Consider the following 26,519-nt stretch of genomic DNA (forward strand, 5'->3'; position numbering starts at 1 on the left):
AGAACTTAAGTGCACACAGATAAAGAGATTTGACAAGGATCTCTTGCTTTGTGCAAGTTGAGAAGACTGGTCTAGCACTCAGCTCTCCTGGTTCTACCATCAACTTCCACCCATGCCCTGCTTTTAGAGTACAAGAGTCTGGTCATTGGGTAACCATTGAAGGTTGTATTTTTATTATTCGGCAGCCTGTTTCTATGCCGCTTGTGGGTGAAGCAGGTGGGTTGGGCGATCACCTTCTGCCAGACCAGCATCACATGAATGGCTTTCAGGGCGGCCTTCAAGAAGTAAGCTTTCATTGGCACATTTTAGGGTTGTCTTTAGTGCAAACCATGGAAGTTAAATTTCGATCCCCAGCGCTGGATCTATGACAAATTTCAGGACATTCACCAATTTATACACTTTGAATCTAATTCGGAAATCTTTCAAAAGTGATAGTCCTGGAATTTGGGAATTGATCCAGATCTTTTGGACCATGAATGGCCACTTTTAGTGTGAAGATGAATTAGAGGCAAACAATTTGATCAGAGCCTGGATGATATAGGATGGAGCCAATCATGTCTATGGGTATGAAATCTGGAGACCTAATCCTATCTGGCCCATTCCATAACTAGAGAGTGGCGATCAACAGATTCTGCATTAACTGAAAAGTGGACATGGGGTCTGGAATGGTTCTCAGATGGTTGGTATTCTGGTACTCTGACTGAAACCTACTTATAAAGTTTGTTTGCCACATTTGCACACAACCCAGCTGCCACACGGGATTCCACTGGACCATCACTCACTCCACTGCTCTTCAATCGATTCAGAATGCGGCAAAGAGAGTTCTGCTTGGCATCCCCAAACGCCAACCAACCTCAGTGGCCATACGTCAATTGCAATGGCTAAGGGTCGGAAATAGGATTACATTCAAAGCGCTCTGCATCACCTACAAAGCAATGCACAATGTAGGACCACAGTTTTTGAAGACTGCATTTCACATCTACGCCCCCAGCAGATCGTTGCGATCTGCTTCGTCATGTCTTCTTTCAGTTCCCCGTACTAGAACCTCCACTTGGTTAGACAGACGTTTCCTAGTGGCAGCCCTCAAACTTTGGAATTCGCTTCCTTTGTCCATCAGATTCAGTCCCACTCTCACCAGCTTTTGTAGACTGCTCAAGACATGGTTATTTGATCAGTGATTCTTTCAGCGTGCTTTGTCCTGGGAAACACATGCGCCGAGACACCTCCGGGTATTTGCGCGCAATACAAATCACAAAAACATAAACATAAACAATGTGCAATCACAACTTCTTTAAGAGTTATTTTCGCAGTTAAGCCTTTTTTAGTTCATGTTTTAGCAACATCCCCAAAAAGAAATGTTATTCATTATTTTCTCTGGTGATTTGAGTAAAAAAAAATGCATGCGAAAGCTGTGTAGTTTCTTCGCCTTGTCTTAACGCGGGAACACATCACTTCCTCATTATACAAGGTAGTATCACAGTTTTATTTGAATAAAAACAATACTTATTTTTGGAAATATTAAACACAGCAAATGCACCTCTTTTTGGAGATATGGGAAAAAATGTAAAAATACAATTTACCAAAGTGTGAATTTACAGTAAGTGTGGGAAACTAATGAGTGAACAATAGATAACATTATGGACTACACTTGAAAATGGATTTGATGAAAATTTACAAATAAGGTTAAAATAAATTCCTCTACAGATTCATTTGCAAAACCCTAGGGAGTTGAACATTTTAATGTTTTATGAGATTGAAGTGAACCACAATCTTGATGTGGACGGCACTCTATGTTCAACATCAATAACAGTGAGAAGGATTTTAGAAGTGAAGTTGTCAAAAGTTTCGTCCAAAGAAATTGCTGAGAATGATGAAGTAGCACGTGTACAGGTTATTGAGTCAGATTCTGCTAGACAGAGTAGGATTAACACCAAGCCGCTGACCAACATTGGGCCTCCCTTGAAATCACCAACAAGCACATAGATTAGTGCCAGCTCTAACCAGAGAGGCGGTGGACAAATGAAATTCCAAGACAAGGTGTAGCAGAGGTGGTTTTCGTCTTCTGCACTACCAAGGAATTTTACATCTACATCAAATATGTTGCATTCAGAAGTTATTTTCAGAAAGTTCAACCTTAGTAAGTCAAGCGCCTTAGAAGCCATTGGATTCAAAATAGGTTATTGAAAGAATTATCTCCGGTAACAAACTGAGAATGATCGCATGCTTGAAAGGGGTGCTTGGTTATTGAACTTTCAACCACTTGCCTTTAATGCATGGCTTTCCAAGTCAACTGGATCAAACCGTGTGATTTATTCTTCTAGATTCCAAGGCCCGGCTTGTGGTAACTGATTATAAGTAGAAATTGAAACAAGCAATTTACCTCTGAGCACTGCAGTGGGTATTTATCTTTTAGAAATTTTAAGTGGGACTGGACTGGGCATTGGGGCAGGCAGTTATCAGTGTACACTGGAATGTGTAATTATCAATGAGCAGTTCAGATTGGTGATTATGGTGTTAAATGATCAGTGGGCACTGGGGTGTGCCCTGCTGAGCAGAAGTACCCATTAACAATGGATTTGCGCAGCCAATGGCTTCTATGTAGACCATTGTTGAAGTTGCAGCACCTGCTTTGTGGCCACAAATGCTGTGGTGTTTTTTTCATACTCCTATTGCGGCCACCAATGCAATGGTATTTGCTCATACCAGGAATGGTTGGGGTTCAATGCATGAAAGTCCCTGTACTTCAGCCTCAGGCTGCTGTGAAAGGAAATCTAACAATGTCCAACAGTTTAGTGGTATTGAAAAATTTGTCTCATATCACAATCATTTCTAGCCATGTCTGCATGTCAAAACTGCTCCAAACCGCTGCGGATACACGGTATGGCATTATGCTAGGTTTATTGCATAGCGCAGTGTGCTCCCTGGAAGTGGCAAGTGTGCACGTTAACGACAACTTGGGCGGTGGCAAATGTTACAGCTGTTTGAAAAGCTTAATTTATAAAGACCTTCTGAAATGAATCTGTTTTTCTTTTTTACCTAATGCAATTAGGAGGGAATTCTAGAAAGTGTTAGAAGGTGCAGAAAAGGCACGTATTCTGGCATAAACGTTTGTGGTTGGAAGAATAGTGGAAAGACATCTTTTGCAAAGAAAGAAAAAACTCTTCAGGACAAAAGGGAAAGCTGTATTAGCGCTGAAAGAGCAATTGGCAGCATGGATGTCCATTGTGTATAATGTGTCTAGTGGTAACCGGCTTGCCACAATTGACTACTGGAAAGACTGCAGGACTGTGGGCAAGAGCTACAGTTCTAGAGTCCTTGGACATTACTGACAGCCAAAGAACGGACTTGTTGGATTTGGGCAATCAATTGTTTTTGGGATGGCCGAGGTATATTACACGGTCAAAAGTGAGGCACTAGGAGAAGAAAACTTTCACCATTGTCTGGGAAGAGAAACGATTATAAAGAATACAGAGGAGTGTTAAGATGAAAACCTAATGAGCGTGCCTGTTTCTCTGGGGTCAGCATGGAGTCAGTGTCGCCATGTTATTTACAGAAGACACAGATGGAGTAGATGTCATCACTAAGATCAACTAGCTGGAGATCCAGATATAGTCTCTGTGATTTGTAATGAGAATTTAAGTTTTGTTAAGGTTAATTTTCAGTAAACAGGCTGACTTCAGCTAGAGTTGCCACATGAGTATTTTTACTGGCATGGCAGGTAATATTTTGTCAAGACAAGTAAAAAAAAAACATTACAAAATCTATGAGTTTCCCCCTTCAAACATTCAGTCAAAAACCTTTATTCGACCGAATGCTGGTCATAAAAGCACACAAGATAAATGCAAAGCTCATATTCAGTAATAAAAGAGAACAACAAATACGGTCTTTAATTTTTTCTTAATCTAAAATCACAGTGAGGATGGTATCACAATTTGAGCAGAAAAGATTTTACATCGCATAAGATGTCATGAGTTTCACAGCAGCAATTATGTAACTAACTATTGCATAACCAATTTCTGGGGAGGCCAAAGATAGTAAAAATCCTAATTCCTCTTTGTATGAAGTAAAATAACTTCACACAAAAACTAAAAAGAGCAAATACAACACAAGAAGATTTTACTTCACATGTATCTTTGAACCATCCAAGCCAGTGGTTCTTAACCTGTGGTTCGCGGACCCCCGGATCAGTGCTGCCTACCCGTGTTCTGCAACTGAAAATTAAATAACATTAAGATTAATAAAGTACATAATAATAAAAAAGCAAAATGTACTGTGTAAAGGGGCAGGCTCTTGGAACACAGGGGAAGACGAGTCAGAAGCAAGGGGGGCAAGATCCAATGAGGCAGAGTCAGGGAATAGCGCTCTTAGTGAAGGTTTTATTTTTAAATAGGCTTTACACCGTTTAGAAGTCACTCTCAGTTTTGCAAAGTCAGAGGTCTCCGTTCTGACACCTCTTGTAAATCCTGAGCTATCCAGAATGATGCAGGGCTGTAGACTGGTCGAGACGCTCTCTCCGGTAGTGAGGGAAGGAGATGTCGTCACCCTGTGGTACTGGTTCGTGACCCCGTCCGGATGCGTCCCGGAAAAGAAAGAAAAGAAATAGAATAATCACTGGGGCGTCCGTGCTGGACTTGCAAGGGCCCGGGGAGTGAGGGAAACCAAGTGCTCAGTTATTTACAGCCGTTCAAAGTGCTCGTGAGGGGGGGGGGGATGCTTGACTGTACAAAATTTACACTGGGTCTCGAGATTTCTTCGGGTCACTCCTCCCCACCCAGCCCGCAACAGTACCCCGTACCTTGTCCAGCCACGCTCCTCCCGTGGGACCGTGGCAGGGCGAAGCGCCAAATCGGTGGCCTCCTGGCTTGACGTTCTCTGCTGGGCTCTTTCCGCACTCTTCTCCTCTTCCGACACTCGACTCCACTGCTCTCCGTCTCCACTCCAACACACCTTCCGCCTCCAGGGAAACGCCGTCCTTCTCTCTTCCGGCATTTGACTCCTCCACGCTCGCAGGGGGCGGAGCCACGCCGGCGTGTAGTCCGAAATTAAAGGGGCCGTGTTCTTCCACCGGTACATAGCTCCACACACTGTCGATCTCCGTCGTACCCCAGTCTCTTAGTCCAGTGTCATCAGTCTGTGCAGGGACGGCAGGGGGGGTCCGCGGTATAGCCGACCACCAATCCGTAGGTACAGCAGCAGAGGCATCAGTCTGTGTAGGGACGACAGAAAGGGGGGTCAACGGCAGAGCAGACCACCCGTCTGCGTGCACAACAGCATTGTCATCCCCTGAATCCGCCACCCCGTCACATACTGTTAACGTGAAGGAGGCTTAAAATTAAGTTGGTATTCTTAGCTTGATTCGTTGGAGGAGTGCAAAACAGGAAACAGAATATTATAAATGATGGGTGGCCTTAATTAAAGCACCGACGAAAAGAGCATGGATTAGGTGCAAAAAAGACAAAGTGATATGCTAGAGTTTAGCATATCTCTTCATCTTTAAGAATTAAAAAATTTTTTAGAAAAGCTCCAACCTTCCCATTAAAATTAAAAAAATCTGTTTGTCTTTATTTGATTGCGAATTAAATGAAATATTTAAATATTTGTGTATTTTGTATAGTTCTGTCACAATTTTTGTGTATTGTTGTGGCGTTCAAATTCTAGTAATTGAGTAGGCGTGTAGTTCCCGGCTTCTAATATTGACTAGTGGGGGCCCCTGGATTCCAGGAATGTTTCAGTGTGGCGTCCACAGAAGTCAAAAGGTTAGAAAGCACTGGTCTAAACTATTCTTAAGTGATTCTTAGATTTGCATAGGCAAAATTGCTGTGTTAAAAAAGAATGGAGATTTTGCATAAACTACTTTTCAAGTAGTATGCCATGAACTTTCCCTAATCTCAAAACATGAATATGTGTCCGGTATTTTTCTCTGAGAAACGTAGCAACCCTGTCTCCAGAGCTTATTTTACATTCAGGCTAGCATGCACTGTTTTACCCATGTTTCCTTTTACGGAAAGAACCACCTTGCCGTTGCACTTTTAATGTGATATCCAGAAATTGTATTCTTTTGGTAGGGCTTCGAAAGTTTGTACATACATTTTAGAACACCTTTGCAATTTAAGAACTATAGATGTAGTAAATTGCACTTGTTTTAAACTTCTTCCAGTTATTCCAGGCTCATTCTTTTGAACTGCATTTGTAAGCATTTTGATAGTATATCGTCGATTTTGTGCTCTGCATGCAACATCCTAAACAAGAAGTGACATCATAATAGAACAGGAAGTAGCCTGCTGGGTCTTTTCACAGCAGCGAAAGTGGCAAGTAAAGTACTGCATATTGTTGTTGACGAGAAATAAAATTAAATGCAGCGTTTTGCGTTCCACCTTTGCTGCTGTAATACAGCTGCAAAGTACATTGCCTGCTATCTTCTGACGTCCTGTCATAATTGAAAGTTTGGAAGTAGTTTACAAAATGTAGGTCAGGACATGTAAGAAATTGCTTATTAAAAGTAAAACAATTAGGATGTAAGAAGTTTTCGATTTGTAAATCCCTTCGAACTTAAATCTCTGATTTGCAAAGAACAATATATTTTATTTTTGATTAAAAAAAAAAAAGTGTAGCTTTCGTTTCAATAGGAATAGTAAATAGGAGAAGACCCAAGACATCACCCACCATACTCGTTGAGAAGGGAATGGAAAGGAAGGTGAGAAATGGGCAAAACACTCAGTCGAATGTGTAAGCGCCTACTCACACTTTAAGAGACAGCTACCCCTTTCCTCGCTCGACCCTAGGCATGTATTTAACCCATTGATGGAATGAACTGGGTTCTGAGTTACTTTCTCACCTAAAAGAATAAAGCCACCCTAGAGCTGGTCCATTAATTCATGGGGTGAATGCATGCATACATCACTAAATGAGCAGAATTTGTTTCTCTCATAAAAAGAGGGCACTGCCAATCATTAGACTCCTTGCCTGTGTAGCATTAGATCTGTTGTTAATCTGAACAATGAGGATACATTGTTTTCTCTGTTGGAAGATGGGTGTATCTTCGAGTAGTGATCGAAAGTTACAGGATATTGGATGGTAGAAGAGGTGTAAATAAAGCAATTACACTTTTTTAACAACTTAGTCATGGTTGAAACCCACTTGTACTCCTGTATTGAATTTACTAGTGCCCAACCGCAACCATTTTCTGCACAGCAGGGATCTCGGGGATAAAACCGAAATTTGAATATATGAGTTAAACTGTTCTATCGATCCCTCCTTATCTTTAACTGCGGTGGAAACTAAGGCATGTTGGGGGGCAAAATGGCCGCTGTTGGTTTGCAGTGAGTAGTCGCACATCACTCCTCCTCCCTTCCACAATCTCTAGATGAGCAGAGAGTGACTCCCACACGGCAATGAGAGCGGATCCTTGTGGCCCAGCAGAGGGGTTACAAAGTAGCAACTTCAGCGATCAGGCTGACACAATTTGGTGGAAATATACAGGCGAAAGCATTAGGAAAGCACTTCTCCGAGCCCAGGGGAAGTTCACGGCCGTAATTGCTCTGGTCCTCAAAGGAACCTACAGGATGCCTCCGCGAGGGGTAAATGGAAGCGAGGCTAAAGATGCTAAAGATGCGGCTAAAGATGCAGAGATACAGAAGGAGCTCCCCGGCAAGGAGAAGAGCAAGAGCGACCCTAAAACACTAACGGGCGCTGGTACTCAGAAAAGCACAACATGGAAAAAATCCACAGGGAAAAAAACAGGTATCGAAGCTACGCCTATCCCGGGCACCCCCGTGATAATGCTCCCCCTGCGGTATCCAGGCTAAACTAAAGCCAAGGGAGAACAATATGCGGCAGTCTACGATGGTTGAGAGCCTCACAAACTACGAGAAGTGCGGAGGCCGCTGCCGGGAGACCGAAGAATGGAGAGGGCTCTGACAGGCAGAACGTCCTCGTGGACGCTCAACGGTTACCAAGCAACCGGAGCAGGCGAGGGCGGCGTCATCAGAGCAAGAGCCGGCGCGATGTCAGGAGAGCAGATCAGAGGACTTGTCAGCGGATCCTGACATCGGGGATAATGTGAGTAGTAAAGCAAGCAGCAGAAGGCTCCATGACCCGAGCGGTGGGATGTTCTTGGGGAAGGCTCAGGCAGAGGCTTAGTAGAAGAAGCTGCAGGGCCTGAGGTGGCCAAGGGGGAACAAAATGGAGCTGATGCACTGGCCGGTTGGGGGAATCGCCCGAGTATGCCAGATTGGTCTGATTCGATAGCTGCATAGCCAAGAACGGGGGGGGGGCATCCTTAGTGAGATTGGGGTTGGCAGTGGCGCTACTTCACCTGACCGTTTTTTTTCGGTCAATGAGGACTCTCAATCTCTGGACACGGAGGAGGAAAGCTCGGGCGAATATACGGACACAGGAAGTAGCTCCCCGGCCCAGAAGAGCACGCAAAAAAAGAAATGCTTGTCCAGGAGGAAACCCACCCCAGCAGACCGCCCCGTGGATCCCACGAAAAAATTAGATTGGGATTATTCAGCCACCTCACAAACTTATTTGGAGCAGGATGGCTCCACTCTCCTTTCCGGGGGCCAGGCCTCTCCCCATCTGACACCCCAACCAGTCTTAATGGACTTATTATTTAGCACTCTAAAAACTATGCAAAGTGAGGCTAGGGTTGAGAGTCGGAGAGCACGTCAAGAATCAAGGAAAATACAGAACACTTTAAGAAAAATAAACAAACTTTATGAGGAGGTCGCAGAGAGGGTTACCCAAGTCGAGGAGAGGACAGGGAGACTGGAGGATGACCTCAATAGCCTCAAGACTTTTAAACAAGAGCAGCAGAAAGTAGCTGAGGCTGTACAATGGAAGACGGAGGACTATGAAAATCGGCAACGTCGCAATAACATCAGACTGTTGGGGGTGGCAGAGGGGCTGGAAGGGGACAACAACAGACTTTTTGTAGTAAACCTATTAAAGGGGGCCTTCCCGGAGTTATCTTCATGGCAGTGGGAGATAGAGGTCTAGAGGGCGCACCGATTCCCATTTACAATCAAAAGAGGACAGGCAGGGGCCCAAGAGGGTAGACCCAGAGCGATACTTATTTTTGTGGGTAACTTTTTGCTCAGACAGCTAATCTTGGAAAAAGCAAAGCCAGAGTCTAAGCGCTCATTTAATAATGTCACTTTCTTTGCCAGGCCCGATTTCTGCCACGTCACTGTTGAGCGCAGGTGGAGACTTAGGCAGCTCATTGTTCCCCTACAGGCTCTGGGATCAGAGGCTTATTTACTGTACCCAGCAAAGCTGAAAGTAATTACTAAGGGCCGGGTGAAAATGTTTTTTTCTGAGATTAAGACTAAGGAGTACATGGTGGAAGTTCTGGGGTATAGGGAAAGGTGAAGCTCAGTAAGGCCATAAGGGCCGCAAAATTGCTGCAGAAAGCTGAATTCTATGTGAGGATCACTTTCTTTCTATTTTTGGTAACTAGCACGGAGGGGAGGGAGGGGGAGGCGACAGCTGCACTCCAAGCGTCCACACATAGGTCATGGGTGACCTATTTGTCTGTAGTGGGGGGGTAAGGGAGGGTGAGTTCCGGGGAGGGGGGTTGGAGAGGAAGGAGGAATGGGGCACGCACAGCACACACATAAGAATCAGCAACAAAGCACCTTTCACTTTGTAAAGTCGGTTAGAAAGTTAGAACAACCTTTTGACGTATTGTCGAATTGTGTCAGTGAATGTCTGTGGGCTGAACGATATACAGAAAAGGCTGCGGGTATCGGCATTGCTGAAAACAATGAAACCTGATCTGGTATGTTTGCAAGAAACACATATTGAGGGAGGTAAGGGGTATCTGCTCGAGCAGCTAGGGTTCTCCGTATTAGCCCATACAAAATAAGGGTCTAAGACACGAGGTGTAGCCATATTGGAGAGAGGAAGGGAATGCACAGTGTATAGGAAGGCCGAGGATCAATGGGGGAGGTGGGCTATAGTTGAATTAGCATTTAAGGGGGAAAAGTTTACTTTGGTCTCAATCTACGGCTCTATAGGGGATGATCCGGATATATTTGAATTTTTGGATACAGAATTGGCAAGATGGCCCGAGCCAAATGTATGCTATGGGGATTTCAACATTAATAGTCCCTCTGGGTTGGAGATTGAAAATAGGCAGGGGTATATTGGGCGGAAGAAAAGAACACATCGAGCCTTCTTAGATATGGCACAGCATAATGCACTGATAGACCTCTGGGACAACCTTTATCCGGAGCTGGATGGCCCTACAAATTTTATCAGCCCCACACAGAATCATGGTAAGGTTAGATTATTTTTTTATATCTAACTCTCTACTCTCCAGATCACAAATTAAGAAACTTCCCCATATAATCTCGGACCATAACCCTTTAATTTTATCAATTAATTTAGCGGGGGCAGCCGCTAAACCATACTGTTGGACATTTGAGAGGGCCCTTCTCAAGGACAATGGCTACTGTAGGTATAGGAGTAACTGGATTAGGGAGTTCTGGATTATTAATAGGGGAGCACATCCTGCCTGGGATGCATTCAAAGCAAGAATCCGAGGAGAGACACTTAGTTATTCGCTGCATAAGCAGAAAGAAGAGAAGACAAGAGTGGAGGAATTAGTTAGCACTTTAACGGAGGCGGAAGAAGAATTGAGCCTGTTAATCCAACTGGGCAGGCCCTTGGAACAGCAGCTGCTGGAAATTATGGTATTAAAGGCGGAAGTAATAGAGGGTATAGCCAGCAAGACTGCTGCCAATTACTTGGCAAAGAAGGAGAAAGCCTTTGAGCTGAGTGAGAGGGTTGGGCACATCCTGGCAATACGCACAAGGCAGAAAGCAGCGGCAGGTGACATCAAGAGCATTATGGATAAACAAGGGGGCTTGATCTCTGATCCCGGAGGTGTCCGGGAGGTCTTTAGGGAGTTTTACTCGGAATTGTATTACACAGAGGGGGGAGGTGGGAGTAAAGACACTAAGGAGTATTTAAAACATTTTGTAGCCGCAGAACTACCTGAGAAGGAGAAAGAAAGATTAGAAACCCCAATTACTCTTGAAGAACTGTCCTTAGCTTTAGCGGATCTCCCTTTAGCAAAAGCGGCAGGACCAGATCAGATCCCGCTCGAGTTTTATAAAGTATTTCAGGAAGTTCTTGTAGTAGATCTACTTGACACAGTTATTCAAGCTCAACAGGGGCTCTCAATTCCAGATTCTTGGGGAGGAGCGGAAGTAATAGTGATACTTAAGAAAGGTAAGCCACCCACAGCTCCTGGGTCCTATAGGCCTAATGCGCTAACGAACTCAGACGCTAAACTCTTCTCCAAAATTCTAGCGAAATGATTAGCTAAAGTAATTGAGAACATGGTCAGCCCGGTGCAGTACGGATTTATTCCGGGAAAGGGTACCATCGTGCATATTAGGCAGGTCATTACCTTGTTTGATACCACCGAGATCCTAAGAGACCCCATTGCAGTCTTATTCCTTGATGCGGAGAAGGCTTTCGATAGGGTCTCCTGGGATCATCTCTGGGAGGTAATGAGGTGGTTCGGCCTTGGGGATGGATATATTCAAGCGGTTCAAGCATTGTATAAAACTCCAACCGCTAGGATCAGGACTAATAGGGGGATCACCTCTTTTGTGCAGATAAGAAGAGGAACGAGGCAAGGTTGCCCCTCATGTCCCCTCTTGTTTTCGTTGTATATGGATCCTTTCGTGCGCAAATTGATTGGCTACCCCAAAATTCCTGCCCTTAGTACAAATGGTTTGCAGCTTAAAGTGTTAGCATATGCGGACGACGTGGCTATAATTACTCCCAACCCTTCCCTGGCAATAGGTGAAGTAGAGCTGGAGGCACATAGATTTGGCGGTATCTCGGGATAAAGGCTCAACAATAATAAAACACAAATAGTGAAGAATTCCCATGTCATCTGTAATGATCCACGGGTGGTCACCGCAGCAGTTTATCTGGGCGTGGAGATTGCAGCAGATCTAGGCATGGTAGTAGAGCGAAATATGACTCCGCTAATGTCTAAAGTAAGCCTGGACCTTGTGAGGATGAACAACCTCCGGCTTTCCCTGGTAGGACGCACAAATGTAATTAAAATGTTAATACTCCCCAAGTTTCTATATTTCTGTTTAGGGCAAACCCCCTCCTATTCGAGGCTCACTGGTTTAATAAGTTAGAGGCACTTTTGAGCAAATTTATCTGGGCACACGGGAAAACTAGGAGGGCATATAAGTTTATGACACTACTCAGGGCAAGGGAAGGGTGGGGGGTCCCTGACTTCAGATTTTATTACTGGGCTTCTGCTCTGCAGTTTATGTAAGGATTGATTGGAGGCGGGGTATAGACCCTAAAATTAAAGCATCATCTACTAAGGTCTATGCAACAATTCTTGGCTCTAGCACAGAGAACGCATTCCTTAGTTGCGCCGACTCCTTTTAACGGACGAGGTTTAAGACTGTCATGGCCGCCCACAACATCTGGTCTGGTTTCTTAAAGAAATTTGGGCTGGGGAGGTTTAACAGATATACCCGGCTCTACAAAAATCGTACCCTACCTCCATCGATATTTGCTAATTCAACCATGGCAGATTGGGCAAGAAAGGGGATTGTCCAGATAGGGGATCTGTTGGGCCCGGATAGGGGAATGCAGCAATTTTCCACGTTAGAGGCGAAATTCCATATAAGCAGGAGGAGTTTTTTTAAAAAATATCTTCAGGTTCGGAGTTTTTTAAGCAACAAGAAAGGTGGGGCTGCAGGATTTGCCAAAAACAACATATTGGAAGCTATAGAAGGAGGGGGGGAGGGGGGGAGTGCTTTATTCGCAGCTTTTATGCGGCCCGGCAGTAACTAAACGAGACGACCTGGAAAAGCATGCAGCCAAATGAGCCACAAAACTGGAAATCGATGTAAGCTATTTACATGACTCTCTAGAGCTAGGGCACTCAGTTCTCTGCTCCGCCTCTCTACAATCCCAGCACTATAAAACACTTTTTTCACTTTATTTTACTCCGGCACGAATTGCACAGTGGGGCGGGATCTCCGGGATCACTTGCCCTCGATGTAATGTCTTAAGAGGCAGATAGTATACATATATTCGCTACCGGCCCTCAACTCCATTCTCTTCTCAAAGGCATGGAGGGCTTTCTGGCCCGATCACTAGGGATTAATATTACCCTTACACCTCCCTTGGTAATATTGGGCGTCAAGGGGGGAATCGGATAATGAGCATGGGGAATTTTTGTTTGTGGCAATGGCTGTCTACAGACTGGTGATTGCCAGGGCTTGGTTGGATAAATCGCCTCCGGCGATGCAACAGTGGCTGGCCAATCTCCTGGCAGGTTATAACCTAGAAAAAGGCATTTATGCTAGAAAGGGTAGAAGGGCAAGGGGGTTGGGGAGAAAAGTTTGGGAGCCAATTCAGTGTTGGAAGGAGGGTATGTTTGTAAGTTGAAAGTTGAATTTCTTCTTCTATACTGTATGGTTTGGGTTTTTGTATTGTGGTGTTTTTAAGGATGTTTTCCTTTTTGGGAACCAGGGGTGTTGCTGCTTTTCTTTGTTTATTGTAAGCTATTGGTGCTTAACGTAATATGATTATTGTTCTTTTTCTGTCATTTTGAGTTCTTCTGTGTGGTGCTGTGTGTACGCACAAAAATTTAATAAAAATATCTTTAAAAAAAAAAAGGAAACTAAGGCATGTTACGACCACCTATATCAGAGTCGTCCTGTCCAGGAAGGTCGGAATTTTCCAGGCCAACCACTGACACCGTGAACAAGTTCCATATAGATTCTATTTAAATCGAATGTGGATATCATCTTACCGCCTTCCCTTCAACTTAGACCCTGAATACGAGGGGACCATTAATTCATATGGGCTCCTATTACTCATGTTATTCCCCCCAAAATTATAATTCCCATTATTTCCTTGCTCCCAAATTACTGGGATACTTGGTGACTGTAAATTCAGGGACAGGGAAATAACAAGAATGAGTGCAGGCTGCTTGTGATGAGGACCATAGTGTTGACCAATAGTGTTAATTTTTCTGAGTTTGGTATTTGTTATTGCACAAAATTCCTATTTAAATTTCTTTCTTTTGGATTCAGATTTAATTTGAAATGATGCTTCTCCTTCTGGGGCAAAAACTTTATCTGAAGTTTTCTTATTCCTGATAGTGACTCCTAGCTGCAGATTCCTCACCTTGTGAACATTTCCCAGGCATCAGACTGGATTCTGAAACTTTTCTATACTACCTCTGCACGCCAGAAGGTGGCACCATGGGGCTCCGCAATGGCCCTGTTCCACTCCAGAAGTGACTTGTTAGGCCTATGTAGGCACCACTCCTGCATGCTGATGTCAGTTCCTTTCTTTCTGCGCCACTAGATGTAGGTACAATATGGAGCTTCTCTTATCTCTCAGAAACCCTTACCTCTATTTTATCTCTCAACAAAACCTTTTTTAGTGTACAAGGAACTGCAACAGTCCGTACAGGCTTTTAAGCCCCGTAAGGACTGTCGCAAATAGATGTCTATGACAGGTACTCCTGTGGTTTCTGGGGTCGGGCCATAACTCCACCAACTGTGAGACTGCGCATCGATGAAGCCGAAGGTCATCAGGGAACGCAAGACAAAACTTTGTAGCCAAACACAGAAAGATGCAGTGTCAGGCCCACTCCAAGTCCCACGTCAAACTCAAGGCTCAGTCCTGTTCCCGCTCTTGTTCCATTGTCAGTGAAGCCACTCTGGGGGCACTCTAAGTCCTTCAGTAAGCATAAGGAACACAAGAAGTTGAAGCAGAGTTCCACTCCTTCATGCCATTTTCACTTCCCTGATGAAGTACATTGGGGACATCAACCATCACGCTACCACTCTCGAAGTTGGCCAACTTTGGTGCCAAATCCCCAGTTGGTTCCTGCCCAGCCTGAGTTTCTGGGGCCTTCAGCTAGCCGCACCAGATCAAGTTCCACACAGGTATGCTCCAGCTCTCTACTTCTGAGCACCTCCTCCCATTCAATGAGACCCTGACTGATACCCTCATAAGGGCACCAAGCCTTGTTCTGGCCACCCAGTCAACAGACCAACTGCCAGGAGTCATCGCCCTGCCCCAGGCAACACAGTCTTTTTTTCATAGCTTTCTTTTCCAGAGAACCTTGTGGTGCAAGCTTCCTCCAGCCATACCAACCCCAACCATTTTCCTACTACTCTCCCTATCAGGGAGTCAAAGCGAGTGGACACCTTTGGAAAACACTTCTTCTCATGAGCCATTTTGGCCCTATGAATGATCAATGTCATCTGTTTGTTGGGGCAGTTACACTCGTGCTCTTTGGGGCTCAGTGGCACAGGTCCTCCCTGGTGTACCAAAAGACCTTTGCCTGGTCCTTTAGCAGATGATCCAAGATGGTTGTGATGTGGCCAAGTCCACAATTTGTTGTACTTGGAGACCACTAACTCCATTGGGTGAGCAACAGGCACCAGCACTGCCATGCGTGGCTGTGATCAACTGGGTTTTTTGGCGACATGGACGTTCAATCCTCCCTGATAGACATGCCATGCAATGGGACTCATCTGTTTGGTGACAAGGCTGACTCGGCCCTTGACACTTCAAGGAGAGTAGGCCTACTGCTCAATACCTTGGCCTCTCTGCCCAGCCTCACCAGCCACAACAATTCCACCACTCCTTTAGTGGCTTTGGCCAAGGCATCCCTTACTTTCAGCCTGTCTCGCCCCAGAAGGAAACCCAGCAGTTTTGCAGGAGAGGCCGAGGTGCCCACCGCCCCCGTGGACAGGGTCAGAATGCGGCCCAGTCCACCGCCCACCACCCACAGCCCCACCTACCAAACCTCTTTAAGTGTACCCTTACAGGGTCGCAGCCACATGATAGGAGACAGAATCCACTGATTTGATGTGGGTTGTAAATCGATCACATCAGACAGGTGGGTCCTGCAGATTGTCTACAAAGTTTATGCTTTACTCTTCCTTTCGTCCCCGTCCCACCTTCCACTGTCCAACTAGTGACTGACAGAGGATCATCTCTCCATTATGTGGCATAACGTGCAAGCCCTTTTGGTCAAAGTGGCTTTAAGAGGATGCCAAAGCCAGAAATAGATTGTGGTTGTTATTCCTACTACTTTATGGCGCTCAAGAAGGACAGAGGCCTTTGTTCTATTCTAGATCTCTGCCCCCCTCAATGCCTTCCTCCAGAAGAGGAAATTCAAAATGCTCAGCCATGCTCAGGTCTTGTCTGCCCTCAATCCTGGAAAGTGGATGGTGGTGTTGGTCCTGCAGGACACCTAATTCCACATATCTGTCCTGCCTGGCCGTTGGCGCTACCTGTGTTTGTGGTGGGACAGGAGCTCTTTCAGTTTGCTGTACTTCCCTTTGGTCTAACCAGTGGCCCTCGGGTGTTCACCATAGTGATGGTTGTGGTGGCAGCACACCTTTGGAGGCCATGGATGCTACTCTTCCCCTACCTCGACGAGAGGCTGTTGAAGGCTTTTCCAAGGCAGTCTTCCACCACCTCCAGACTACAGCAAACCTCCTGTCATCTTTGGAGTTCAGATTAAATGACCCAAGGTCACATCTGACTCCCTCTCCGACGTACGTTTGTCAAGGAAGCCTCACTGACCAAATTCATATTTTGTAGGAGACTGTGAAGGTCTGCAGGAGTGGTCACTGGCCTGCAATTGAGACAGTAGTCCCTTCCTTCCCACCCAGAGCTGACAGAGGTGACAATGAATCCCTTCTGGTCTGGGGTGGTCACTTGGGGGAGGTGGAGACCAGAGGCCTCTGATCTCCGGCGGAGCCCCAGCTCCATATCAACCTTTTGGAGCTGAGAGCAATCCACTTGGCGCTGAATGCCTTCCTGTCATCCATCAAGAAGAGGCTGCTACAGGGGCACATGGACAACACCACTGCCATATGATACTGCAAAAAAAAAGGGTGGGTGGGGTCATGGACCCTGTGCCAAGAGGCCTTGCACTTCTGAAAATGGTTGGCCCGCTAAAGGATCTTCCTAGTGGTGAACCACCTGGCAGGCTTATTGAATGCCAGGGCACTGGAACTCAGCTGGATGGCACCTAGTGGATCATGAGTGGCATTTACACCCGGAGATGGTGCAAGGTCTGGTTCTTAAATGGGGAGAACCTTAGCTCAATCTGTTTGCCACTGCCTAGAATGCGCTATGCAAGCACTTCTGGGCATTGGAGTTTCCAAGGCGTCTCTCACTTTGTGACACGTTCCGCCTTGAGTGGGACTCAGGACTCCTGTACACCTTTCCATTGATACCACTCCTCCCCAGAGTTCTCATGAAGATGAGCACTGACCTGGCCTAAGTCATCCTAGTGGCCCAGACTGGGAACAGAGTGTGGTATCCAGAACTGCTGGTCTTAGCATCTGCTCTCCAATTAGGCTGCCCCTCCGAGAGGATCTGCTTTTGTAGCAGCAGGGTCAGGTTCTCCACCCTGACCTTCACAGTCTCCACCTTCATGCATGACGATTGAGCATTCTTGCTTTGGGCACAGTTAAAGGTTATCTTTCGGCATTCCTTCAATTGCTGATCAACCTTCTTTGTTTAAATCACCGGTTGTGATGAGGTTTTTGAAAGCGTTGCAGCATCTGTCCCCCCCTTCTACTTTTAGGATGTCCCAATGGGACCGCAATCCCGTCCTTACTTATTTGATGTGTACACCAGTCAAGCTACTTCACATCTGCCCCCTAAGGCTCCTCATCATAATTATGTTCCTAGTTGCCAGCACCTTGTCACGGTGTGAGTGACCATCTGGCTCTGTTTGTTCTCCCACCACTTTATTCCCCGATAAGCTGGTTGTGCAAACTAGGGCACACTTTCTGCCGAAAGTTGTGTTGCCATCCACAATGGTCAACCCATCACCCTTCCGGCATTTTATGCTCCGCCTCACCCCTAAAGGGAGGAGGAGGAGAGATTCCATCACTTGGACCCTAAAAGGGCACTAAGTTTCTACATCAATCGTGCAAAGGACCACCAGATGGACGATCAACTCTTGGTAGGGTTCGCTGGAGCAAAAAAAGGCAAAGCAAACCATAGCCTGCTGGATTTTTCTCTGCATTAAAATCATCTGCACACTGGCTGAAAAGCAGCCACCGAAGGACAGCATGCTCATCCTACCAGGAGCAAAGCTGCTATCACTGCATTTGGCATGTAGATTCACTGAAGTAGACGCTTGTTAGGCGGCTACATGGGCAGCATTCCATACAGTCACAAAGCACTATTGCCTGGACTGCCAAGTCTGCCAAGAAGGGCACTTTGCCTGCTTGATCTTGCAGGACTTTCTGGTTTCAGTACATTCTCAGCCCAGCTCCCACCTGGTACTGCTTTGGTATTTTTTCACAAGGTGAGAAATCTGTGTCTAGAAGTCTCTATTAAAAAGCAAGTTGCTTACCTTTGATAACACTCTTTTTCGTATAGACTTTATCTAGCTGGACATTTCTCACATATCCTTCCTTTTCTGTATTTGGACTCTAGCCTTTAATAAATTCCCAAGTCTAGGAATCTGCACACTGGTCTCTCAGTTTGCTTTTAGGCTCCATTGTCTGGGGGCGCAGACAGTCTCGAAAGCTACAGACATCAGCTTGCCGGAGTGTTGCCTACATAGGGCCCACACTTCACTTCCAGAGCAGAATGGTGTCAGTGCAGAGACATATAGCACCACCTTCCGGCCCACAGAGGTACTATGGAAAAGTTTCTGGATCTACTCTGACACCCATGGAATATTCAAAGGTGAGGAATCTGCGGCTAGATAGTCTCTACCAGAAAGAGGATTCCCAAGGTAATTAACTTGTTTGCTTGAATCTGTCCCTTTTAGTTATTGTTGCTCCTCATACTTGGGTGACACTGTTGATAAGTTGGTAAATGTAATGTTTCCCGACTGCACCTATCAAATGGTCAGCTGCTGTTGTGTTCCATGACATAGATATGATTAATCAGCTTGGAAATTCTTGTTTAAGGATTTTTTTCTGCCTCTGATCCTTCTTCTGGTAAATCTTTTAGTTTTCTTGACACACTAAGGGGCTCATTAGGAGGGCGGATGGACTTGAGTTTGTCTGCCATGGTGGTGTAAACCAGGACCATGCGCCATGCATGCAGGGGTCCCATCACCCGATTAGGGTGGGTATGCCACCACGGCGGTCATATTTCGCACCTTTAAAATTGCAGTGGTGGCTGCTGACAGCCGCATTCCACGACGTTAAAAAGAGCATGTTGTGCATTTCACTGCACTACGTGGCAGGCACTACACTGTGCCTTTCACTTGGTGCAGTGAAATGTGAGGGGTACCATGGGTACCCCCCAGTGCACCCACTCCTCCCCCTAACACAAGGGGGCCCACAACAGGCCCCCCAAACCAAACTCTGCATGCCTTTCAACGGTCGTTGAACCACCGCGGAAACGCTGGCTGGACACCGCATCCTAATTTGGCGTACGGTGCCTGCTAGGCACCACCATTTTATAGATGCAGACCGCTCCGCTGGGCAATTATAACATTTGCCTGTGGCGGTTCCATGGCAGATGGGCTTCCGCGATCGTAATGAGCCCCTTAATTCAGATTGCAAAGCTGCGACTGCTGCTGTAGCTGATGAAATTGTGCCATTTAAGTTCGCCCCTTGGTACCCAGTTCGGGAGCTTCTTTAATACAATTTGGGAGCCCGACAAAATTTAGCAACAGCACTAAACCTTTGTACTTGGGAGAATCTTAAAACACGCATATCTAGCACAAAAAGATCCTACAATTGGTCAACACATGCTTTCTTATATCAGTATAAGAATTTATGTGACATACATCACCCTTGTATTGCCTTCCAGTTGTAAAACACAGCTTGAACCCTCTTAATCTGCCATCAGTCTTCAGACAAAACAACATAAGTATTTACTTTGTTCAAGAATTCCAAATAAACAATTAAATAATACTGATTTATGGGTCTCCTGCTCCCTGGGAACAGAAGTTTTTGAAAGGTTGAGAATGGCTTTCTCTGGGACAGGTTTTTAGGATAACCTCTTCATATGTAAAGGAGTTTCAGTTAGAATCATCATACATAAATTTGCCTTATCTTGATAGCCAAAAAGTCTGGTATTGACCTGTCCCTTGTTGGCCAACGCTGGAATCTTTTCCACTGCTAGCCATGTCTAGACTCATGTGACTCTGTCTTTTGCTGCAGTAGATCCTAAGTGGTTCAGATGGAGGCCACACAGTTGGGTCTTTCATCATATGCTTTGTGGAGTGATTTTGTCTTATTATTTTTAGCTTTGACTCAGAACCACTAGGGTGCCTACTGATCATTGGTGGTATCTCCCTATATTGATATGATGAGGACAAACTCCTTAAATTTGGGGTGTCATCTTTGCTAGTATTCTACACCTCTGGCAACGTCGGGGGAAATCGGGGACTAGATGCCCGCTAACCCTTTAATGGGGAACCCTTTCAAAATGAACATTCTTTATTTGTTCCTCTCTTTCTTCTCCACCCTCTGTCCTTTCCTGGGCATCTGCTTTTTCTTCTTTTCGTATCTCCAACAGTTATATCTACTGTCCATGTAGTGAGATTTACGGTGAATTCTGCACTTCACCTGAACGCTTCATCTCAAAAGTAGCCCAATCCCTTCATTTCTAATTGCCCTTTCTTCATCAGATTAAGCCATTTTTGTTTCACTTAAATTTTTCTTTATAGAGTACTTTCTTTTCTTTAGGTTTTGCTAAATTCACCCCAGCACCTTTAAGATCAGTGTTTAAGTTTCTATTTGACTGGTAGTGGGTGTGGAAATATTTGATCATTCTCATTCTCTTTTACCAGTACTGGTTTCTGTTGGAAGCTTGTTCCTGATTTATCTTGGGTGGCATGACGTTTAAGGGACTTACCACAAGAGGCTGAACCTATTAGAACAGTAAGATTTACAATTTAGAGGGTGTAGGTGTAACTTGCAGCAATCTTTAGAGAGGCCGGGGATCGACAGGCTCCAGCATGAAAGACCCGAGCTCTCTCCGTTCGCCAATCTTCTTTGTTGGACATTCCTTCCTTTGACAAAATGTAGTACCCCTAATCTTTTTTCTATTTGCACCCGGCCGAACACTCAGCTATTCCACTGGCTTTGAGGCCAAGACTACTAGACAGTGCATGTGCTGTCTGTTGCTAGGCTTACATAGTGTGACTTACCAAGAACACAGAGGGGCAAAGAGCCATCCCATTGCTTGCTATTGGTTGGGTTTCCTGTCACTCTCATTTGCCTGCTTCTTATTCATGTCCCAGCTTGTCAATCTTGTGTTTGCCCCCCGCGGAGCATTGCCCCTTTGCAATCTCTTTGATTGGCTAGCATTGCTACTACCGCTGCTTGCTTTATAAGCACCACTATTTTCTTTTGTGTGAAGCACCACATTTGAGTGTGTGTTTTCTAACCATCTCCCTCGTGTACATCTTTTCCCCTGTACTCCGTGTTGGTCTCTATTGTCTAACTGCTTCTCGTCGCCCTCCTCCTGCTTGCACTCATCTATATCTGCTTCTCTCCACTGCTTTCCCCCAGCCGCACCCTCCGTGTTGCTTTCTCCAACCCCTGTGCTGCTTTTGTAACCTGTCTTCCCTCCTGCTGTTTTTGTGTTCCTTCCAGGACTCCCACCGGTCATTTGTGTACCCCCTTCCATGTTGTTTTAGCATTCCCATCTACTTTGCTTCACCGGTTTCCCCACACGCTCCCTGGTATTGCCGAGCTCCCCTCTTATATTGCTCTCTACTAGCCCGCTTAAAAAAAAAACCCAGAAGTTTTTACATATTTTCTTTTCAGTTACAGATCCAACTTGGATAGGTAACTGAAAATTAAAAAAAAGTCTGCGCCATTTTGTAGGTACGCACTTGTGTGGAGTGCATGCCTAAAAAATGACACAGGCAGCCATGTCAAAGGCTTTTTTTTTTACTTTAGCCTTTGGCAAAGCAAATGGGTCACACGCATAAGATCTAGTGGCTTTGACAATGCTTGTTCTGTTTGCCATTAGTTAGGTCTGTTTGCTACTTTCAGCATATGTTCTTGTTTTCTCCTGACTACTTCTATATTTTGCAGATTTTTTTATGATTGTGTTTTTGCTAATTTTTCTTTTTGCTCTAATGTTGCCCACATTTTATACTGCAGTTACATTTATCTCAATGTTCCAAACCCAACAAACATTTAGGACGAGGCCCCATGTTATACAGTTTGTAAATATAAGTTAAGGTTCAGTATGCAGGGCTGGCTTCCTGTTGGTTAAGATGAGAGTAGTATTCTGTCAGGGCACAGCCAATGAGTGCCAAAATTAATCTTAGGGGTGTCACGATTCATTATTTAGTGTTAGTAGTTAATGTTATCATATCTTAATGAATTTACGGGTGACGGGAATCCTTTTTCTATCACGATTCATGTTATGGGTTCAGGATTTGTGAAATAGTATCAGGAGTCATGTTATTGCAGTGGAATTCATGTTATATGGATTCATAAAATGGTATTGGGATTTATATTGTGGTCATTTTACAGGTGTAAGGATTTATGATATGGTATCGATAAGTGTCAGGATGCATGTAATGGAATTGAGGATTCATGATATGCTAACAGAATTCATGTTATGGGAGAAAGTGCTCATGGTGTTTGTGTGGGTTCATGTTGAGGGCACCAGGATCATTGAGAAGGCATTAAGGGTATTAGGATCCAAGCTATGGTTCAATATTAATTTTCTGATATTGAGGTTCATGTTATGGTATCATGGTTCATGCTGTGTGTCAGGATTTATATTGCGGGCAGCCAAGTTCATGAAATAGGTATCAGGATTCATGAGATGGTGTCAGGATTCAGGAGATGGTATCAGGATTCATAAGACGGTATCAGGGTTCATGATATGGTATCAGGATTCATGAGATGGTATCAGAATTCATAAGGCAGTACCAGAAGTTATGCTCTAGTATTAGGATTCACGATATGGACATCCAAATTTGCGATGTGGTGTCACAAATCATGGTGTCGGTTTAATGGTTCATAATTTGTAGGGCCACTAAAATTATGCAGCAGCGGAGGACTAATTTATATGGTAGAGCAGATCAAATTATGCTGCAAGAAAAAAAGCAGATTATGCAGCATAATGTTGTACGTACCATGTGATGAGTATTTTGTTTGTTTCTAATTTTAACACAAGTTAATTCAGAGAAACTAGGCAATTGAAAGGTGGGCAGTTACAATTTGTGAAGATCTGCCACAGTGTGACAGCAGGTGTAGCATTTCTGTTATGTACAGTAGCGCCTTACGACATGGAAACAATTTTTTTTTAATCTCTAAATTTTGCTATGCTAGATCATGTGGCTAGTTCAATGAATGCTTTATTATCTGGTAAATGCTGTTGCTGCAGAATCACTTAATTCCAGTGGACCTGATTGTACGGTATCCAGATTAATAATATGGCTCTAAGCAGGATCAGAATGTACATTACAGGGGACAAGATTCATGAGATGGTATCATAATTCATGTTATGAATTCAGGATTCATGAAATGGACATTTGGTTCAAGAAATGGTAACAGAAGTCATGTTATGGGTGCCTGGATTAATTTGGTGGTGTCATCGTATGAGGTATTAGTCATGTGATGCATGTTAATGGTAGCATGATTAATGTATGGGGTCAGAATCAATTTTATGGGATTCGGATTTGAAATGTGATATCACAATTTGTGATATATCCTCAAGGTTCAATATTTTGTATCAAGAGGAGATGGTAATATGATTAACAATTTGGTATCAAAGTTCACAATATCTGATCAGAATTCATGAGAATGGATCAGGATTTATGATATGGGATTTTGGATTCATGATAGGGTATTGGAATTTAGGATATGGTATAAGAATTCATGTTATAGAGTGAAGAATTCCAGATATGCTATCAGAATTCAGCTTATGGTATCTGAATTGGAAATGAGGTATCATCATTCATGTTATGTGTATCAGGATTCATCACGTGATATCAGGAATCAGCCTTTGAATCACAAGTCAGTTTTTGATAAGATTGGATGGACTTTGTTTACAGTTGTTTGTGTCTTGGATTATTTCCCTGCAGTGAACATTGATAGTGTTTATTACTGGACAGATCTGTGTTACTCATGGCTTCTTTGTTTCTTCTGTTTCCTTTCTCTGTCTTTCACTATCCACAATCCCTGCCTTTCATGTTCCTACTGTGAACCCTTCTTTCATCTTCATTCTTATTCTTTTGATTCCCAAATGTTAAACATCATCCCATCTGTTATATTTTTCCATTGGCTAAACATAAATCCATACCCCCAAATCATACATCTCATCCAATATTTTGTCCAAAACCAATTTTTGCTCTTAACATTCACACCTCGTGTCCTAAAATCATACACTAACTCATTTCCTTAACCCTTAAATCCCTTTTCCATCATTTACATCATACATTCATCAACCTGTCCTCCACATTGCCCACACGTCCTCCCTCTCCAGGTCTGAGCAACATCATCGGGATCATCGTCTATATCTCGGCCAATGCGGGAGATCCATCCAAGAGTGACTCCAAGAAGAATAGCTACTCATATGGCTGGTCCTTCTACTTTGGAGCCCTCTCCTTCATCATCGCTGAGATGGTGGGTGTACTGGCCGTGCACATGTTCATCGACCGACACAAACAGCTACGGGCCACAGCCCGTGCTACGGACTACCTTCAGTCCTCTGCCATTACCCGCATCCCAAGCTATCGCTATCGCTACCAGAGGCGCAGCCGCTCCAGCTCCCGTTCCACCGAGCCCTCGCATTCCAGAGATGCCTCGCCCGTCGGAATGAAGGGCTTCAACACCCTGCCTTCAACAGAGATATCAATGTACACATTGAGCAGGGACCCCCTTAAGGCAGCCACCACACCCACAGCCACCTACAACTCCGACAGAGATAACAGTTTCCTTCAGGTTCACAACTGTATACAGAAGGACAGTAAGGACTCAGTTCATACCAATACAGCCAACCGGCGAACGACCCCAGTATGAGTCTGTGGAGCTCGGTGCGGACCGCCGTTGGAGGAAGAAGTGGCAGTGGTGTGGGGAAAAGGGCAAGGGTTGGGGCCCATGGGTGGGTGAAGGGTGAGGGGAGGAAAAAATGAGGGTTGGGGTGGAAGAAAGTGGGGACTGTCCAAAACGCAAAAAATGAACATTTAATTAAAAAAATAAAATAAAATGAAAGAGTAATAAAAATTACCAGGAGGAAAAAGTATTAAAAAAAAGAAAAAGAATGGGAAAAAACGAATGTTTTAAAAAAAATTCAAAAAAATAAAAACAAAACGAAAAGAAAATGCATGAAACGCCATGTACCATTTTAAAGAAATCATTTAAATAAAAAATGCCAAAAGGGAACCAAATGTAAAGGGGAGCATAATATTGAGGGGTTGGGGAGCTTTGGGAGGGTTTTTTTTTTTTTGTTGCTTTTTTAACCTGGAATTAGCTGACGATCAAGTCAACAAAATAAAAAATAAGGGTTAATGGTCAGAAAGATTACATGGGGAAAAAGATTGTTCTGGTCTTTGTGAAAAAAAATTGTTTGATTTATTTATTTACTTTTTTTTAAAACAGAGATATAAATAAAATGTAAATATCTAGAAGGAACACTTGGAAAAACATGCAGATGCCTTTCTTCCTTATTTTTATTTTGTTTTCAGATACTTCAAACTGTGAACATTTTAGTGTAAAAATAACAAAATAAAAAACTGTTTTAGCCCTCTAACAAATCAGAAAGGAGGGCCAAAACGTAAACCAGACAGGATGGCAGATCTTTTTTTTTTTTTGCTTCAGAAGAAACGTGTCTTTTCTGAAAAGGAAATGTAATGATGGAAAAATGGGAGTAAAAAAAGAAAATGAACAGGACTTTTACTTTTCAGTAATTTTTTTTAGTAGAAAGTAATTGCATTACTGCAATAATTTGAACTTTGGCCGAAACACAAAGCTATTCTGCCATTTCAAGTCCAGTATTTTGCAAAATGTAATGGTTTGTGACCATAAAACGGCATTTTCCTGTTTACTTAACTCATTTTGTGACCTATTCCAAGTCTTTTAATTGCGAGTTGCAAAGAATGTAACAGTGGCTTGCGACCACCGTGCAGTTGGAAACCAAAGATCAGCTCTCTACATTTCAAAGAAGTAGGTAACTGGTTCACAAAGAGGTAGGCGCCCTCCTGGGACGCATTCTAGCTTCGGCTGAATCGGCAGTGTTCTAGAGCACCATTGCCGTCGCCCCCTCTCCCCAGGATATTTTCTTAATCAGGAATTTTTATTTTTAAAAAAACAACAAAAAAACGTCACCAGTTTCTTTAAGGAACATCTCTGGTCCTTTAAAAATCAGCTCATTTGGGATTGCAAACAGAGAGATGGTGGTCAGTTGTTCATTGTGATTTTTGTGTCTTTAATGAAATCCAGATTCTCTAGTCATGGTAATAGGAGAATCGCAATTGGTTACAAACGCAGTGTTCATTATTAGTGCCCTGTCTAATTTATATTCATTAGTCAGAT

The 26,519-nt window shown here is 44.1% G+C and overlaps 1 protein-coding gene across 1 annotated transcript in view; it reads left to right on the top strand.

The window, feature by feature from the left end:
• Positions 1-25,269, top strand: part of CACNG2 (calcium voltage-gated channel auxiliary subunit gamma 2) — a 370,168-nt gene extending 344,899 nt beyond the window's left edge. The window contains exon 4 of the mRNA XM_086963226.1: positions 24,472-25,269. Coding sequence (XP_086819352.1) covers positions 24,472-25,007 — 536 coding nt within the window. The 3' untranslated portion in view covers positions 25,008-25,269. The remainder of the gene's footprint in view (positions 1-24,471) is intronic.
• The last annotated feature ends 1,250 nt before the right edge of the window (positions 25,270-26,519 follow it).

Source organism: Lissotriton vulgaris, chromosome 1_1 (assembly GCF_964263255.1).
Source record: "Lissotriton vulgaris chromosome 1_1, aLisVul1.2, whole genome shotgun sequence".
NCBI classification, from domain to species: Eukaryota; Metazoa; Chordata; class Amphibia; order Caudata; family Salamandridae; genus Lissotriton; species Lissotriton vulgaris.